Raw genomic sequence first — 17971 nt, 5'->3', positions numbered from 1 at the left:
GGCTAAGAATCCGTCATATTGGACAGATTGGAGTATCACGTAATGGAGATGTATTTATCTGAACATTGATTCTTTGTATCTAGCACATATGTATATTATTATTGTATTTTCTTTTACCTATTTTATCCTGGAAATAGACCTTGTATTTTACCTTTATTTTCTTTGATATGATAGTAAGACTAATCAGTCAATAAACTATCTATTTCTTTAATATACTGGCCATTATATTATCCAAACATAATGTTTTTTTCAGCCTATGTGTGAGCCCTTCCTTTTTTCTTACTTGTGATAAATTTAAAAAACTCACCCTAGATCAAGTATCAGTACAGATAATCATGTACCAGTTTAAGACCAGTAGACCTTTGTAGTGTTATATGATTTCAAGCAAGACTGCAACCTTATTTATTGACTTCAATAGGATTTCTGTATGAATAATTAGGATTGTGCATACATTATACTAAAACTATAGAAAGCAGCTTCTCTTCCACAAATTGCAGAATTCTAACCTCATGATTTTAACAGAATCTGAATTCCTGGAGATGCTATGATAATCTCCAGAAAAGCTCAGCTCTGTGTGTGACACTTTCTCTGGATTTTCATCATGCAATTAACTTAATTTAACTGAGTTTTCTATTGTCAAGCAAACTGGGATAAAACAAAATTGCTGAAAAGAAAGTACCACAGTCATGGGCAAATTGGCTGCTCTGTAGTTACAAGCATCTCTCTACTTTCTAAGGCTGAAATTAACTTTTATTGCTATATAAATGCAGTTAGAGGTACTCTTTGTTAAGTATTGCCACTTAAAGTATAAGTAAAATTTATAAAATTTTAATTGCTAGCAAAGTGAATGAAATTCATAATAATTGCACATGATATCTAGTATGCTAGTGAGGAGATTCTGCAGGTGATATACTTTTGTGACAATTGCTATTAATTCCCATTTTTAAAAAAAACAGAAGATATGCCAGTTTCTTCTGTGAAAATCCTAATCATGCCACAATAGCACAAATCTGGACTAATAAACTCAACTCCACAAAAAAATCTCTAAAAAAGAGAAATAACTCTTATTTTTAAATATAAGAAGGCAGAAAACAGTACCTCTGCAAACATAACATTCATTTTAGTCATTTGCAAAGCAAACAAAAACAAAAACAAAAACAAAAACCCAAGGCTAAAGGAGAAAAAACTACAGCCAAAAAAGACCAGAAAATGAAGATGCAATTTTCAGAAGCCAACAAGAATGGGTGAAGAAAGCAAGTAGTAAACAGTTAGGTGGATTACAAAAATATTGAATCTCAAGCCAAAATTGAGTCAAATGTACAGGATGACAATATTCAAGGATTTGAAAGGCAGAATTGGCAAAAATAATCTTCTACCTTAGTTCGAAGTGGAACATAATCCATACACAAGTCTTCCCACAATTCCTGAAGATCAGACATCTCCAAAGGAAAAGCTACGGCAAAACCAGGCTGAGATTTCAGCACCACATTCGGGAAGCCAGAAGAGCTTTTATCGAAGTCCTGGCAATGAACACTTGATTTTACAGGGATGGGTAACTTGCTCCCCCTGGGACTCTGGACTGGCTTGCAGTCAAAAGCTTTCACCAAACTAAGGGCTACCTCTAACCTGCTGCCCTGAAGTGACAAGCTGTGGGCTCCACAATCACTTATACAGTTACACGTCGCGCTTCTCTTTGTCTCCGTGTCCGTTTCCTCATCTTTCGGACGGGATGCACCGGATACCGCGGTTGCATCCAACGACTCAAGAGACGATTCGGGAGTTTCCCCTTCCACGCTTTCTTCATCCAAAGGCGCCTTGACGCTTAGCAAGTCAGCAATTACCGGCTCACATATAGGTAACTCTTCACTACAAACGTTGGCAGAACACCTGGATGATCCACAGGAGAGATTTCTTGCCACCTTTCGGGGGATTTTGCAAATTGCCTCATAGTCGGCATCCGCAACGCGCAGCACAGCGCAACCCCGACACCGCCTAGGACGGATTTCTGCAGCGCGGCACGCTTGTGGGTCCCCAACGCGCTCCTCCGGCTCAGTCCAGCATTCAAACCCTGAATAAGCGAAGTCTTCCTGGAGGAGAGCCGAGTAGCGGAGATCCGGCAGGCTGGAGACGTCCGCCGTCTCGTCGGTGGGCTCGTCATTGTTCTTCCTGTATATTCCGGCGATACACAGCTTGAGGCGGTCCTTTTCCAGCATCAGCTTCTGCAACCGCTCAATTGACAGCGCTTCGATGCGGGCAATAACGGTATCAAAGCGATATATGCGCTCCAACATAAAGGCGCACTTGCTGCAGATAAACTCGTTTTTGCCATCCCGGGAGATCTCCTTGCCCAGAACATGCGAGAGCAAAACCTGCAAGTTCAGCTTCGCTGCGGTGTGGAAGATCCAGCGCCTCTGGTTGCCACAAAGTTCCCGACCGCAAATCCGGCACGATTCCCTCATTTTCCCAGCTTCCTCCTTCAGGGCCTTTTTTTCCTCTCCCTCTTGGTCGCCGGAGGAACGCCAGCTATTTTCCAGCTGCGTTAGATTCAACTGACCGAAGCATCACCAACCCAGCGGGGTCAGATGGGAGGAACCAGATAATCCCCTCCCCACAGAACTGCCTGACCCAGAAACGCCCCTCCACTCCCGCACACACCCTCCGCCCAAACCCCACAGCTGATCTACTGGCGACTTCGGTACCCAAAAGCGCCCCCCTCCAACAAGCTGAACCGTGCTACTAAGTCCCCCTTTTCCCCAGGCTGCCGCAAGAGTGGGAGAGATGCAGTTGTCAGCAGCAGCCTAATCTTTTTTGATAGCGGCTCAGATTTCAAGATGGCGGCCGTGACACTAGCAACACACTTTTCGCGCAAAGATTCTTGGGGAATGTAGTTTGCCAGCCGGCCGAGTGAGAAAATAACACTGTACATGCTAAAGATGCCACATCATCACTCCATTCCCGCCGGCCTCGAACCGCGCCCTCCTTTTATGTAAAAGCGCGAGGTTTCCGCGCGTTCAATGCATTAAAGAAATGCACTAAGTGTACCTTCTTATAGAAATTATTTTTACTGACTCCGAAACGATTTGATTTGCTGAGTAAAGATACACAGAGCTGTATAATCTCGTTTCAATTTAATTACAGTGTTAAAGATGCAGAACAAGTCCCACCAATCCCTGACAAAGGATCAAACATGAATGGGTGAACTGAATACAAGAGTGACCAAGTTTAACAAAAAACGGTTGAGATGGTTTGGACTTAAGAATGAATGAGGATTAAATTGCAAAACAGATACAAATAGGGAGGAAAAGTGAATGGGCCAACAGGAAGGGGAATTCCATCACGGTTGGATGGTGTTGGTGAAAGGGAAGAAATTTAAAGAACAGAAAGCAATATGGTAGTAATGGAAGAATGATTGGCCAGGATAGAAAGGTATGGAAAAGTATAGTGAATGGTGTTCAGATAAATCAGATTTAGCTATTTTCTTCTTTATCTCATGCCTTAATTTTTTTGGCTATTTCTTACGCCTTTTCAACACTGCATAATGAAAAAATGGAAGCTTAGTGTTGGTTACATCATCCCAATGCACCAAAATATTCCTTTAGGAGTGCAGAACAGAAGGATCACCTGGTATTCTCCCTTGTTATTTTGCTGCCATTATACACACAGAAGGGTTAAAGCTGGAATAATCGAAGGCCGCTTTGGGACTACCCATGCTAATTATCTATAGTATTTTTAAGTAGCTCTGGAAAGTTTTGTGCCTTTTGATATAGATAATGTAAATTGCTGCTTGTTATTCAAGTCTGTGTTTTTGCCTGCCTTTTATCCCATTTTTGCCAGGGTGTTTTTTTCCCCCATTTGCTGCTGTTTAATAAATAAACATCAAGCTATGTCTTTGCTAGTTGAACTTGTGGTATGTGCTTGCTTTGATCTGGATACAGGGATTAACCTGTATTTAGGCCTTAAGTTAGTAGTACTATTGCTAGAAAAGCCTGTGTTTGATTTCATCAGCTGATTCAACAAACCACTTAAATGTATACAACAAAGAAAACATTTCTTTGTGGTTTGCATTAGTCATGCCCAACTAATGCATGATAGCTCTGCTTTATTCTGCACTGGTCAGACCATTCCTGGAATGCTGCAGCCAGTTCTGGTCACCACAATACAAGGATGCTGAGGAATTGGGAAGAGTGCAGAAAAGAGTAACAAAGATGGTGAGGGGCTTGAAGGCTAAATTCTGTTAAGAACTGTTAAAAAGAACAGGGTGTGTTTAGGTTAGAGAAAAGAAGACTAAGGGGAGATATGATATCCATCTTCCAATATCTGAAGGGCTGTCAAGGGGAAGAGAGTGTGGATTTATTTTCACAGTGGTAGGACAAGACCCAATCAGTGGCAGCTTTAGAGAGGGAGATCCAAACTCAAAATAAGGAGGAATTTCCTGACAGAGCTGTTTAGCAGCAGAACAGCCTGCCTCTTAAGATTCACAGGGGCTTCATCTCTGAAGGTTTTCAAGCAAAGGTTGGACAGCCATTTGTCTGTGAACTCCTGCCCTGGATCTTCAAGGTCCCTTTCCAACCTTTTTGGAATGTAGGGAAAACTGATCTTTTTTATTTTTATTAACTCATTTCAATGTGCTCACATTCAGTTAAGCATTTGTCATCCTCACAGGGACAAATGGTGTCTCTGCTTGGATCTATTTCTTTTCTTTCAATATAGACTGGATTGGAATGTCATACATTTCTAGAAGTAGAGGAAGGCGAGGGTCTAAGCATCCTGACAATAGCATTTCTCTGTCTCTCTCTCATTCCTGCACATAAATTCCTCTCTGCATACGTCTCTAATTCCTAAGACCAATACTGTTTACCTGCTAGATATAAAGATTTAAGAAAGGCCATTCCTCCACTAGTGACTTAGAGCATTTTATATAGAACCACCTAGCCATCACGGAAGTGATATAATGCCTGTCCCCATTTTGCACACAATGCTTAGATGACTACAAAAACACTGTTAAGTTGCTAGCGGGGAAATGACCACAGAAAAGTTTAATGTAACTGCAACACCCACCGTCTACCACTATCCTGTCAAATATTTCCCATACAAAGCAATTCAAAGAAGCTTGCTTAAGATAAGAAGGCAGATCCTGTGATTCATACTTACCCAATCAGTTTCTGTTTCGTATTTTCTTTATCTCCCCTCATTACAATCTTATGCTTACTTAGCTAGAAGAAAGCCCCAGTGGAATTTATTTCCATGCACTTTCTATAGCCACATAAGTCACATGCATTATCCTCTCACCAACATTATTAATGTTGGTTGGGCGGGAACTTTGGGGGCTGTGAATAAAGCCACATACCTTGGAGCAAAACTGCTGCAAGAATAGACTGCCAGACTGCCACCTGAGGTGGTGAGTATACACCTGACTACTTGTCACTGAGGCAACTCCTACACACTGCATCCAAATCTCATCTATGTGTGCTGCTTTTGTGCTTCACTTTTAATTTTTAAGTGAAATATGGGTAGTTAAAGGGAGCAAAGAAGACTAACTTGGTTGGCTGAGCTTTTGGTATGTATACATTCTTGTACGTGATTTTTTCATCTACTTGATGTTGAACTCTGGGTGCATTTAAGAAATTAGAAATAATATCTGTGTTGGTTCATTTGTATGGGGAGTTTTAGCTCTCCTGTTTTACTGATGAGCTGCCACTGTATGATTTAAATGCTAACATTGTTGGCAGAGCCTCGCAAAATTATAATACTGGTTTCTTTTGTTCTGCTGTTGTAACGTTAATGGAAGTACTCATTAACCAGCCCTGCAGCTATGCCAATCCCTTTCAATGCTTGAAAATGCTCATCACATGCACAGCTCTTTCTGTCATAGCAATAGACGTGCAAATGTACCTGCTTGGCTGTAATGAAGCATTCTCTCTGGAAGATGCTTATTGCTCAAGACAAAACATTGTTTCCACTTCAAGCATACCCTTATATCACTCTTGTCCTGCACTGTTCTTCTGTTTAACTCTTTTTCTGACCCAGCTGTGTGTGTGCATGATTCTTATCTACCTTAGAGCCTTTAGACTGCATTAACATGATTTTGCTCTAGTACTGTACTATATTGCTAAAATAACCATCAAGTTGTTCTATTTGCAAAAATGTTTATAAGAAGCATGCAGCAGCAACATTTGGCTTAAAATGTTTTTGAAACAATATTTGAAAACAAAATAACTATCCAGATAAGAATGAGAATATAAATTCTGTTTATTATTATAAAGTAAATTAAGCTTGTCTTTTTGTCCAGCTGTTGCTGGCTTCTGCTAAGTGACTGCTAAGTGTTGGTGGCTACTACTAAAGAATGTTGATGAGACTGATCAGCATTCTCTTTCTCTCTCTGCCCTATAATATGTTGGCTGAGTGCTTGGAGAGTTACAGGTAGTCCTCAGCTTACTATGGCAATTGGAACCAGAACTAACATTGCTAAGCAATGTAGTCATTAAGTGTGATGTCACATGATCTCATTGCTTAGCAGCAGTCCTGGTTGCCATTGTTAAACGAGGACCATGCCGATCATTAAGTGAGGACCTCACATGACTGCAACTTCTGACTTCCTGCTGGCTTCCTCATTGACTTTGCTTGTGGGAAGGCAGCAGGGAACATTGGAGATTGCAATCACATGAACATGGGGACACTGTGACTGCAAGAACTACAAGGACCCATCCAGTGCATTCATTCAGCACTGTTGTAACTTTGAATGGTCACTGAATGAATGGTCTTAACCCAAGGCCTACCTGTATTTAAATAAATTGGGTAGATCTCCCTATTAAGAACTTGTAGAGTTTTCTGGGAACAGATTCTGAGTTGTTAAGTGATCGATGCTGGGTTTTGCCATCACAATACTTCCTTAGAAGGAGCTTTCTGATTTTTTAAATAAAAATAATCTTTTTTGCCAATCTTTCTGCACTTGGATTAGCTGGTAGCAGACAGCCTAGATTGCCACCCAACCTATTTTTGCAATTCTGGTGTGTAAAACAAAGGCTTGCCTCAAGTTTCTATTATATATTCCATGGATGTAATACTCATGCTATTTCCAGTTTTGTTACAACTGAAAATTTGATCAACTGAAAAATGAAGGGAAGGTCAAACAAGAATTACTCAGCTTGAAAATTCTGATAAACCACATGCCACAGATGTATAAATAATTTTAAGAATAAAAAAAATATTGAATATTAAGGTACTTTTTATAGGGTCTTTATCACAGAAATAATTTATGATGACTAAACATTCCTTTTAATGCCAAGAAAGAAAAGCATGTAGCAGGTTTCATGGGAAAAGATTATACGTGAGATTTCTTCAACGCATTCAAGCTTGAAATCAGAGTCTCTTTTATCATGCTGGATTCTACCTCCACTCATCTAGCTCAAAAACCTACTCCCTTTATTATGAGACACTTGAGATTTATAGTACGAGACCACATTTTGCATTTATAATGACAAGTGGGATCTCTCACATGGGAAGCAAAGCAAATAAGATAATTATTTCTCCAGATTTGTTCAGAAATGGATTATTCAGTTAATCTCTTCTGGCAGCTAAACAAAAACATATTAAATCTTTTTATTTTTTCAAACAATATTTTATTTGTTCTTAGATTCCAGCATGAAGAAGTTATTTGATCCAGGTGCTGCAAAGAAGTTTATTGCTGTGGCATAGTCTGAATTTAAAAAATAGCTGTTTTTTTTAACACTATTTAAAGGAGATAGGTTGTCAGCAACAGAGTTGTTTGTACACTATTTTGGTACACCTCATCTGGGAGTCCCAGTAGAAGTAGTTTTGAGGTTTCTAGGGGTTTTTTTGTATTTTTTTCTTTTTGTTTGTCTCTTTATTTGGCTTTCTCTGCCTTTCTGTTTTCTTTCTTAATCAATACCAGGCAAATTTGCAAAAGAGACAAACACAGTTTGAGGCTACATCAAGAGAAATATATTTTCCAGATTATGTAAAATAATCATTCCAATTTACTCTGTTGTGGTCAGCAATCAGGATGACCACTGGGTTACAAACTAAACCCTAAGAAAAGAGAGTAAAGGAACTGGGAATGAGAAGAGAAGACTGAGAGGAGTTATGACAGTATTCTTCAGTATTTGAAAGGATATCTGCTTTGTGTCATCTCAGAGGACAGCCCATGGGACAATGGATTTAAATTAAAAGACAGATTCTGGTTGGGTTAGAAAAAATATCATAAAAACAGTTCACAGTAGAATCACTTTACTAGGAAGAGGTGGGCTTCTCTGTAAGCAGAGGCTGGCAGTTATCTAGTGTGGACTCTTTAATTTGGAATCATGAAAAGAGCGGTAGGTTGGACTTGATGGCCAAAATGGTGTCTTTCTTTTATGATTCTGTGCCCCTTCAGAATACAATGGCTATTCACAGGTTAATTCTTCATAGGTCTGTGCAATTAAAAAAAGATAATGTACCACTCAGAAAGTAGCAGTCTCATTAAAAAATAAAGTTTGTGGACTGCATTTGAAGACTGATAAACTGAAAATTTAATCAAATTGTTTCTGGTATTTTGGGAAGGTAAGGGAAACAGTCTTTCCCTTCTCCTCTTCTCCTATGGCACAGCTGTCTCTTGTACAATTCCACCACCACCACCACTACTACCTGGCCACCCCTGGCTTTTAGAGAGGCTATTAAAGAATTAAGGAGTGAAGTTGCAAGGAGGAAATGATTTACTTGTTTAGTGGGAATTCTGGCTAAAACCCCTTTTCAGATGGGAGGTATGCAGAAAGTTATGTTTATGCCAGATATACCATGTGATATTATTCCTTATGAAGTAAACAATTTTGAGGTTCTTGTCATGTTACAATCACTAAAATTGGTGATTTTCAGAATTTGACAGTAAGGCTGGCAAATGATCAAGAAGCAGTTAAAAGAACAAGAAACCAAGAGTGAAACAAAAGAGGGATTAATTGTAGGTTTAAGTGCTGAAGATGTAACATTTTTGATAGGCTCTTTATGGTGTAAATAAAAGAATTCAAACAACCTTTCTTTTCTTTCTTCACTCTGAATGTAACCTAGGACTTACTAGTCTGCGAGATAAGTACAGTTGTTTGGTAGTTTAAACTTTCTTTAGCACTTTTTGTTACTGGAACTGATCTTTTCTTTTTCTTTTTTTTAATACAACTTTATTGAAAGTTTTAAGAAACAAGAGTAAAAGAATAATACGAACTAAAAGCAAGTAAGAAAGAAAAAACAAAAAGGAAGAAATAAAAGACAAAGCTAAAGTGCAAAAAAAAATAAAATAAAAAGGTAGAAATAAAATAGAAAAAGAAAAAAGAGCTTTTCTAGTATTTTGGCCACTGGTGTGTTTTCCACACCTGCTTAAACTGCAAGTAGCACTAAGAAAGGACTGCTTTGCTCAATCACAGTAGTGTCATGCCATCTTCTACTCTGTTATCTATTCAAGCATCCTAGTTAACTTCCTTTCTAAATTCATCTCACAAGTCCATTAATCCAGTGCTCTAAAAGCATGTGTAGAAGTCGCACTATTACCTGCACTTTCATTTCCTGGGGTTCCTCCAAATACTGCAGCAGATTCTGTTCCTCTGTGGACTGTAGCTCAAGGAGCTGTTCCTTCTCTTTCAGATTCTTTATCAGCTCCTCAATCTTCCTATAGAGGGGAAATGGACTGGTTAAGTTAGCAGGGGAACACTGGACAGAGGTGGCTTTTTGACATAACTGCTTTCTGAATGGCACAATGAGAACTACTATTACAACTACTACTACTACTGGGATTAATTACTTACCTTTAAGTGACATGCTGAGAGATGGGGCAAGACAAGAACTAAATTTGATTTGATTTAAATTAATTAAAATTAAATTAAGTACAGCTAATTTTATTATTTCCTATACAGATATTTTTTCCACATGAAATTAATACAAAATTATCAGTGCAAGTTTTGAAAGAGCTCTGATGCTGCACCTCAGGCTTTGTTGGTTGTAGTTTGTATATCCCATCATATATCAACAAGACTCAGAATTAAACATATAACACATATCAGTAAGAGAAAGACCAAGTTTGTTCAGGCCTCCATTCAGAAGGATTTAAAATGAAAAGAAAAACACACTTCTGAAACATCACAAAAGATTTTCCCCTCATGGGTGGAACATACAAATGTAATACAAAAGCCGCATCTACGCACTTGTCCTTCTTTGCCAGAAGAACAGACTGGCTTTTTTTAATTTCATCTTGCTTCTTAGAAAGCTCCATCAGCTGCTTGTTGAGTTCCAGACAGTGTTTCTTTTCAACTTCAGCTAAGGCTGCCATCCTCTCTGCTTTGGTTTTTGCAGACTGCATCTCCTGGAAAGAGAACCCAAGGTGATACCAGACAGGAGATTTAATCTCCAGAAGACTTAGACAATTGAGTATCGTATTGTTTTGCACTGGAATATGAAGGAAGATGCATAACTTATCATAGTGGTTGTTGCTGCATCTAAACCAGAGACCAGAGTGGTTGAAAATCATGTTAATTTATATTTATATGACATGTTAAAGATTTCCAAAGGTAACATTAAGGCAGTGGGTTCCTGGAGTAATGACTGTACAGTGAAAGATAGGCTATTCACATGCAACAATTGGCCATCTTCTTATAATTAAATAAATGCAAGAACATTAACATTCCTTCCATGAACATTTCTTTCAAAGGCAATAACCAATACCAGATTTAAATGTCTTCTTTCATGCTTTAAAATATGACTGGCTTTATTTTGAAAGATTTATTTCCATGGGGCTTCCTGAATTTGGCCATAACCATGACAGCAAACTATGCAATGATATAGCTTGATGGAGTCAACCAAAATCATCAGCATTTTCTTACCTCTTGCAGTGTCTGGATTTTTTTTTCCTGGGTCTCACAAACATGCTTATTCTTTGGTTGATGACAGATCTCAGCTTCATTTTTATTGCTCTGGTTCTCTGCTTCTGTCCTAAAATTCATAGTTTTAGATGATGGTCAAAGAATGGAAAATATGTTTTCTTTCTAACCCACAGCAAATCATATGGTGTTCTGGAAGTTTTGCCAAACTGTCTGGATCAGCCCTGGTCCAACAACAACAAAGCCTGGCATGTTTTGGTTGTTCTGGGTTTCAGCATAAATAAAATTTGGTGGGAACTCTGAGTGATTTCATGGGAAAAGTGGGGCATAGCTGGTGTGCATCATCCCCTCTTCTCTCCTCTGCATTGCCTGTATACAAGGCTGCCATTCTTACTAGCACTTTCTCTTCCTCTCTTTACTGCCTCTTCACTGCCACTGCCAATGTTCCACCCTGGCATATGCCACCATTCTGCCCACCCCCTTATCTTCTTACCCTGCCTCCTCTCAGCCATTGCCTCCATATAGGTGTGGGCCTGTGCATCTGTTCCTTACTGTGATGATTTCAGCAGTAAGAAATAGTCTCCCAGCATGGGCTATCCCACTGGCCAGCCTGACCCTGACCTTCCTAGGGCCTTCCCTTCTCTCCCCCACCTCCCTTCAGTTGCTGTTACTGATGATGATGCATACGCACTATTGTCAAGGAACCCTGTTGCAAAGGAAAGAGCTACTGAAAGGGCATCAGGAGAATTTCCTCTTGATTCTGGACATGCCCTCCACAGAGCCTATGGTCAGTCAGACACCAGGTAAAGTGAGGGAAGAATCAGTAAGGGTTGCCAGAAGGCGCTACTTGTAACCTGTCACTCAGTCTAAATAGGAGAAACAGACAGAATTCTTGTCAATTTCACCTTGACTCCCATATAGTCCAAATCCATAACTGCAGCAAGGGAATGGCCTGCTGGGAAGAAGAGTCCACCTATGGCAGCAGCCAGGAATATTCCAAATAGAGTTGGAGGACACAAAACACCATTGCCCACAGCAGCCTAAAGTGACCAAAACGGTTAGGTAGATGCCAGCCCTGACCATAGTATGACCAACATTGTCCAGCAGGCATTACAGATTTTTCATACAGCAAGAGTAGTGCCAGGAGAAAAGGGAGAATATCACTTTAAAACTAGAATGGCTAAATACGTATTTAAGCTGCCTCTGTGGTGGTTTGGAGATAAGATTAAGCACCTCATATACATCAGAAGGATATCTCCCCTAAAAATAGTTAGAGTAGCATCTTTGTGTGACAGTAAACCCTTAATTATAGAATGACTGTTCTGATTATCAGGATTGATCGACTGATCGATATCTATCTATCTATCTATCTATCTATCTATCTATCTATCTATCTATCTATCTATCTATCTACCTACCTACCTACCTACCTACCTACCTACCTACCTACACATACACAATCTCTTAAATCTCTCTCTCCAAGATTTTCTTTAACAAATCTTCCTTCAGATATAATGAAATAAAGAGTTCAAAGTTGGCCTCCCAAAGGTGCTTCTGAGTACACAGATGTGTCGATGTAGATCTGTCTGCAATACCTTAATGCAGCTGCGATTTTTCCCAGGACTGCCCAACTGATGATTATCCCTAATGAAATATCCCATTGTATGGAAGTTCATATCATACATCTCATTAAGACTTAATGAGACTTATTAAGTGTATCATAAATTGGTGTATTAAATAAAGTGTATTGTGGTTTTGTGCTGTTGAGGAGTTTAAAGGTTTGGGTTGTTTTTGGTCAAGGCGTTTACAGGGCAGTTCATAAACAGCCACTTCTGAAAACAATGTTCTTTTAAAAACTCAGTTGTTCTGTTATAAATAGGGAGGGATACATTTATAGAACTCTTGCTGAGGCACAGCTTATTTTAATCAGATCTCATCTTCAGTGTAGTGGTATCATCAAAAGTTGTACTCACCTAGATGGAAATCAATCTAAGTTTCTTTGTGATGCTCAGAATCAAAGGATGTATTTCAATTTTTCTACAGCTTAGGGTGCAAAATGTGATTTTGCGTAGGGAGAAAAATATTTTCTAACCCAAATCCTAGACATTACATGGCATTCAACAAATGTAAAGCAAATAGCTTAGGGAATAGTAAGCAAACCCAACAATATTCTCAAGCCTCAGGAAAAGAGAAGCCATGCAATTTCATATCTGAGCGGAGCTACTTCACTTGATTTATTTTGTAACACAATATTTTTATTTTGTCCAGTACATTCTCTTGACCAAAACTAAAATCTTATCTATCAGATGTCTCACTGCATACATTCACAAGAGTGTGGCAAGCAAGTAAACAGACTCCCCAGCTGAGCCAGAATCCCAGGTTTCCCAGCTTTCATTTTAAAAAGAGCAATTCTTTCACCTTTCTAGAAGCTAAGATAGGAGACAAAAATAAGGACCAACTATTATTTATAATAGTTTTGAAAATAAGAACTATTCCTGCTTTTCAGTATTTATAGCTAATGAACAATCAGCTGCACGATGATTTGCAGACACACTGAAGAGAGTATGGTCGTATTCAGCATTCTGAACTCAGTCTAGAAGCAGGCTGGTAGGCAATGGAATTGTTCTTAACAAGGGAGTCGAATACTCCATACAATACCTCGATTTCTTTTTCCCTCATTCAGCTTTACTTTTATCACCCAGATTAGAACTTGCAAAAGCTTCCTTGTATTTTCAACTTTTGAGGATTTCGGCTACAGGTGGAAGTATATTATCAAGAACCCAAGTTTACCAATTGAAAATAAGTAGATCTAGTAAAATTTCTTAAGGACAGAATTATCTATTTTAGTAAATCTGATGCCCAGCTGCAAGTCAACAGGACTACTAGCAGAACTGGAAGTTCTATTTTACAACACTATCAGTTCATCTTTCTTTTTTCTTTTTTTATTGTGCAACTAGCCACAAAATCTGAAATTACAGGAACAAAGGTACAGTCCCAAGAACATTTATGCAGTTCAGATGCAATGTTAACATAAAATTAAATGCAATGCAACAATTAATGCTGAAAAAGTTATCAAAAGTTACATCAGATGATGGGGAAAAGTATCAACAATATGAAATTGAGAGACCTCCAAATCCTCAACAAATGTATCCATTTTTCTTGATGCCATCTGCAAAAGGGACTTTACCCCAGATTCTACCACTACTGGCTGTGCAAAGCCCAGTATAATAAGTGTTCACAGGATAAAGGGATTGTTTAGTGATAAAGAGCATGGCTGTAGCTTAGTGGTAGAGTTTTGGCTTTGCAGGTTCAGTCTCTGGCCTTTCCAAGTATGTCTGGGGAAAAACCCTTGAAAGCTGCTGTGACTCACTGGGGATGCCTTTGCTGAGCTACATGGACTGTGTTCTGACTCAGCATACACACCTTTCCATGTTCCTTTTTATATAGCTTGCAGACCTTTGACAAATCATAAGAAATTGTCAAATTTATGGAAAGTACATATTTTGCAACATACAAAAAGACATTTAATGGACAGATGTGTTGTAAAGGCATGCGCTGTGGGCATAAATTATAACTGCATCCTATCTTGCAGCTCTGCTGCCCCTGAAGATGACCATGAATGCATACTGTAGCATTTGCATTGAATATCCAAGGCACCTAGGAGGGGCTTTTACAACTTAGCATTAATTCCTATTTTGAACTAAAAACATTTTTTTCAGTTTTTGTTTTAAAAACACCAGCTTTGTACTGAAAATAACTTTGTATTCCAACAACAAATCACCTTTAGCTTTTCTTTTCTTTTTTTCCTAGTGGGTCATTTTTCAAATATGCACAGGATTGTAACCTTGGTATATATGAGAATGAGTACGGTTCAGTACAGGGGTAGGGGAACTACAGCTTGTGGGTCAAATCCAGCCTGCCACCTATAGCTAAGAATGGACAGGTGGGCAGGTGGCAGATAGCCAGGCCTGAGCCTCAGCTGAACCCTCAGGGCAAGGGGTGGGGCTGAGATCCGGGGGTGGAGCATCCTGGGCAGCAGTGGCCTATCAGCGGCCTCCTTGCTGGCAGACCAGTGCCATCCAATGGCTGCCATACTCCTTGGCCTTCAGACCCTCTGTGCCCACAGAGGTGGAGAAGAGGCAGGATCTAGACCTTTACAGAAAAAGTTTGGCGCCCCTTGTTGTAGCATATAACATCTGTGATCAAGGAGCAGGTTCATAAAATTTCTATCAACACAATATACTGCACTTACCATGGTTTATCCAAGCTTTGCTGCTTCTCCTGGAGCTCGTGCTTCAGGCTCTCCACTTCTACTTTTAGCTCAATATTCTAAAAAGAACAAACAATGAAGAATCATCATAATCTACCAAATTCAAACTTCAAAGTGAGTTGCTTTTTATTTCAATCATATTTATGGAAGAAACCACCCAAACTCATAAATTTTATTTATTTATTTATTTATTTATTTATTTAATCAATCAATCAATCAATCAAATTTATCACCGCCCATCTCCCAAAAGGGACTCTGGCAGTTTACAATAAAACATAGATAAAAATATAAAACTATAAAACCCTATAATACAAATACAATAAATATAATAAAAACCTCGATGGCTAAAAGTTCTTTATGATTTGCAGGCAGAGCTGGGTCCTTCTAAGAAACTAACCATCCCCAAGAATGGCTACTTTCCCTCCCGCCCCAGGCATAATTACAGAACCAGGCCTTTAGCTGTTTCCTAAAGTCCAGGAGGGAGGGAGCCAATCTCACTTGTGGGGGAAGGATATTCCAAAGGGCAGGTGCTATTGCAGAGAAGGCCTGCCTCCTGGACCCCGCCAGATGGAATTCTCTTGCAGAAAGGGTCCGTAGCATGCCCTCTCTACATGACCGGGTGGGACGGGCTGATGTGATGGGGAGGAGACGGTCCCTTAGGTAACCTGGACCCGTGCCATGTAGGGCTTTAAAGGTGATAACCAACACCTTGAATTGGACCCGGAAGCATACTGGCAACCAATGCAGCTCGCGGAGCAAAGGAGTGACGTGTGCTGATCTTGGGAAACCCAAGATCGCCTGCACAGCTGCATTTTGCACCAGCTGTAGCTTCTGGATACTCTTCAAGGGTAGCCCCATGTAGAGCGCATTGAAGTAGACTATATGGGAGATAACCAGGGCATGAGTGACCATTCGAAAGGCCTCTCGCTCCAGGAAGGGGCGTAACTGGATTTTAGGGATTTATTTTAAAGGTGGGATACAAATAGTATAAATAAACATGCAAAGTTCTGGTGGAATAGGAGATAGAGATGGAAGAGAAGCTTTACTCCATTCTCTATTTCAGTTATCCATGTGCACCTCTGCTCACTGCCACTTATTGCCCTTGGTGAGTGGCAACTGCTTTGGAATTTGATATCTACTGCTGACAACTGTGGTAAATAGGATAACTCAGAAATGAATGTAAGTTGCACAGACCGGCTGGAGTGCCCATGTAGGCAAAACAGTTTTAAAATTTAAAACTTACAGTCACAAATATACTGAACTGGGTACAACATAATTTATATTTTAGTTTACTCTGTGACCAAAAAAATCTTTCCAATGCTATTCATCAAAGCATTGCTAAGAAACATGCCTCCTAAATGCAAAGGTTCATTTAGTGACAAGCTACAGAAAGCCTTCCTCCTTTTTTGAGCAAGATGGGAATAGACAATACAAAAGCATATTGCAAGAACTACATGACAACATTTTCGGTTACTCATGGTGGCAAGTCAGACATATTCAAAGAAAGAAGCAAAAAGAACCCCCCCAACAACACAAATCATTGGTTAAAACTAGAAGCAGCGCTATCATAAACATACTTGTGAATTAAATGAATTACATTTCACCCTGATATATAATTTTGATAACCATACGTGGAGAAGCACAGCTTTGAAAAACCTATTCTCTCATTATGGCACTCTCTTACTTGCAACACTGCAATATGTTAGACATGGAGCTGCTTTTGAATGTGGTTGTAAATTTCAGTTAGTTAAAAATAGGACAGCCAGATTCTTCTCCAGAATAGATAAGTATAATCCAGTGACAGGCTACTTGTATTATGAATTTAATTTTTCAAGCTCTAAAATGTCAAGATATTTGCCGAATGTCTCTTCCTCTATCTATTTAACTCAAGTCTAAGATAATCTCATGAAGGTTACATGGCTACACTGGTTCTGCATCTGTGAAATGGCTGATGTGCAAAGGTTCACCTACTTATACCTGCACAGAGTTTTGAGACCATATGAAGAACTTTTTATTTTTCACAGCATTTTTAAGAACTGTTATAGCTTTGTACTATTCTATTGTGCTTCTGGATCTTTATTTTGTTGGTGGTTTTATACTGTCTGATGGAATTGGAGAATTGTTCAGAGTATTTTAGAGAATATTAAGTTTTTGAGTTATTTATAAAAATAATAAAAGCAGGATTTAATAAATAAAAAAATAAAAAAATGTAATGCAGTATGTCTGCCACTACAGCACCCAACAGGTAGCTATCTAGCTTCCCCATAATACCTTGTCAGGGGTGCAAAAATGTGGTCTGTAGGCAGCATGCAACCAACCAGCACTCATTTTATAGTTCACAGAACTCAGAGTTTAATTGATTGGGGTTATGGCCTATCCCACTCCTGTCGATGTCCCGTCTTTGCAAATAGTTTTTCCTCAAGCCATATTGACAATCTTACAAATATTAAAGCAAAACAGAACTATAGTGGGACAAGCCCATATTGTATGTTCAAGTATCTCTCCATAATTTTACATTTAATATATTTTAAAACTCTTAAACATTGATTTATTTATATATGATATCCCAACTCTTTAATCCAAAGTTCTTGCAAATAGCCAATATGATCTTAATAACACTGTTGAATACTATAGGTTTGGAAGAATCCAAAGCAGATCTCAATTGATAATATTGCTGCTAATATATGCAGATCAAATTATTAACTCAAAAATGTTTTAGCTGAATACATTGCCATTCCTGCTCTTAGTATTAAAGAATTTCTCTTAACATTTAGCTAAAAACCTGCTTCTGTATAATTTCCATCCACTGCTTTTAATCCTGTCTTCCTGAGCAACAGAGAACCAC

The 17971-nt window shown here is 39.0% G+C and overlaps 1 protein-coding gene across 3 annotated transcripts in view; it reads right to left on the bottom strand.

The window, feature by feature from the left end:
• The window catches only part of PDE4DIP (phosphodiesterase 4D interacting protein), a 98203-nt gene that overhangs the window by 67330 nt on the left and 12902 nt on the right, over window positions 1–17971 (bottom strand). For 2 of the 3 annotated variants that reach the window (XM_063298580.1, XM_063298582.1), the window contains exon 1: window positions 1377–2640. In XM_063298580.1, the coding sequence (XP_063154650.1) occupies window positions 1377–2459 (1083 nt within the window). In that variant the 5' untranslated portion in view covers window positions 2460–2640. Of the gene's footprint in view, window positions 1–1376; window positions 2641–9534; window positions 9653–10184; window positions 10343–10859; window positions 10969–15108; window positions 15186–17971 lie in introns of those variants that run through there. The other variant, XM_063298583.1, reaches the window with a different exon arrangement.

This window comes from Candoia aspera, chromosome 3, assembly GCF_035149785.1.
Source record: "Candoia aspera isolate rCanAsp1 chromosome 3, rCanAsp1.hap2, whole genome shotgun sequence".
In the NCBI taxonomy this organism is placed as follows: Eukaryota; Metazoa; Chordata; class Lepidosauria; order Squamata; family Boidae; genus Candoia; species Candoia aspera.
The sequence above is the reverse complement of the archived record's forward strand: the minus strand, read 5'-3'. Positions and strand labels throughout refer to the sequence as shown.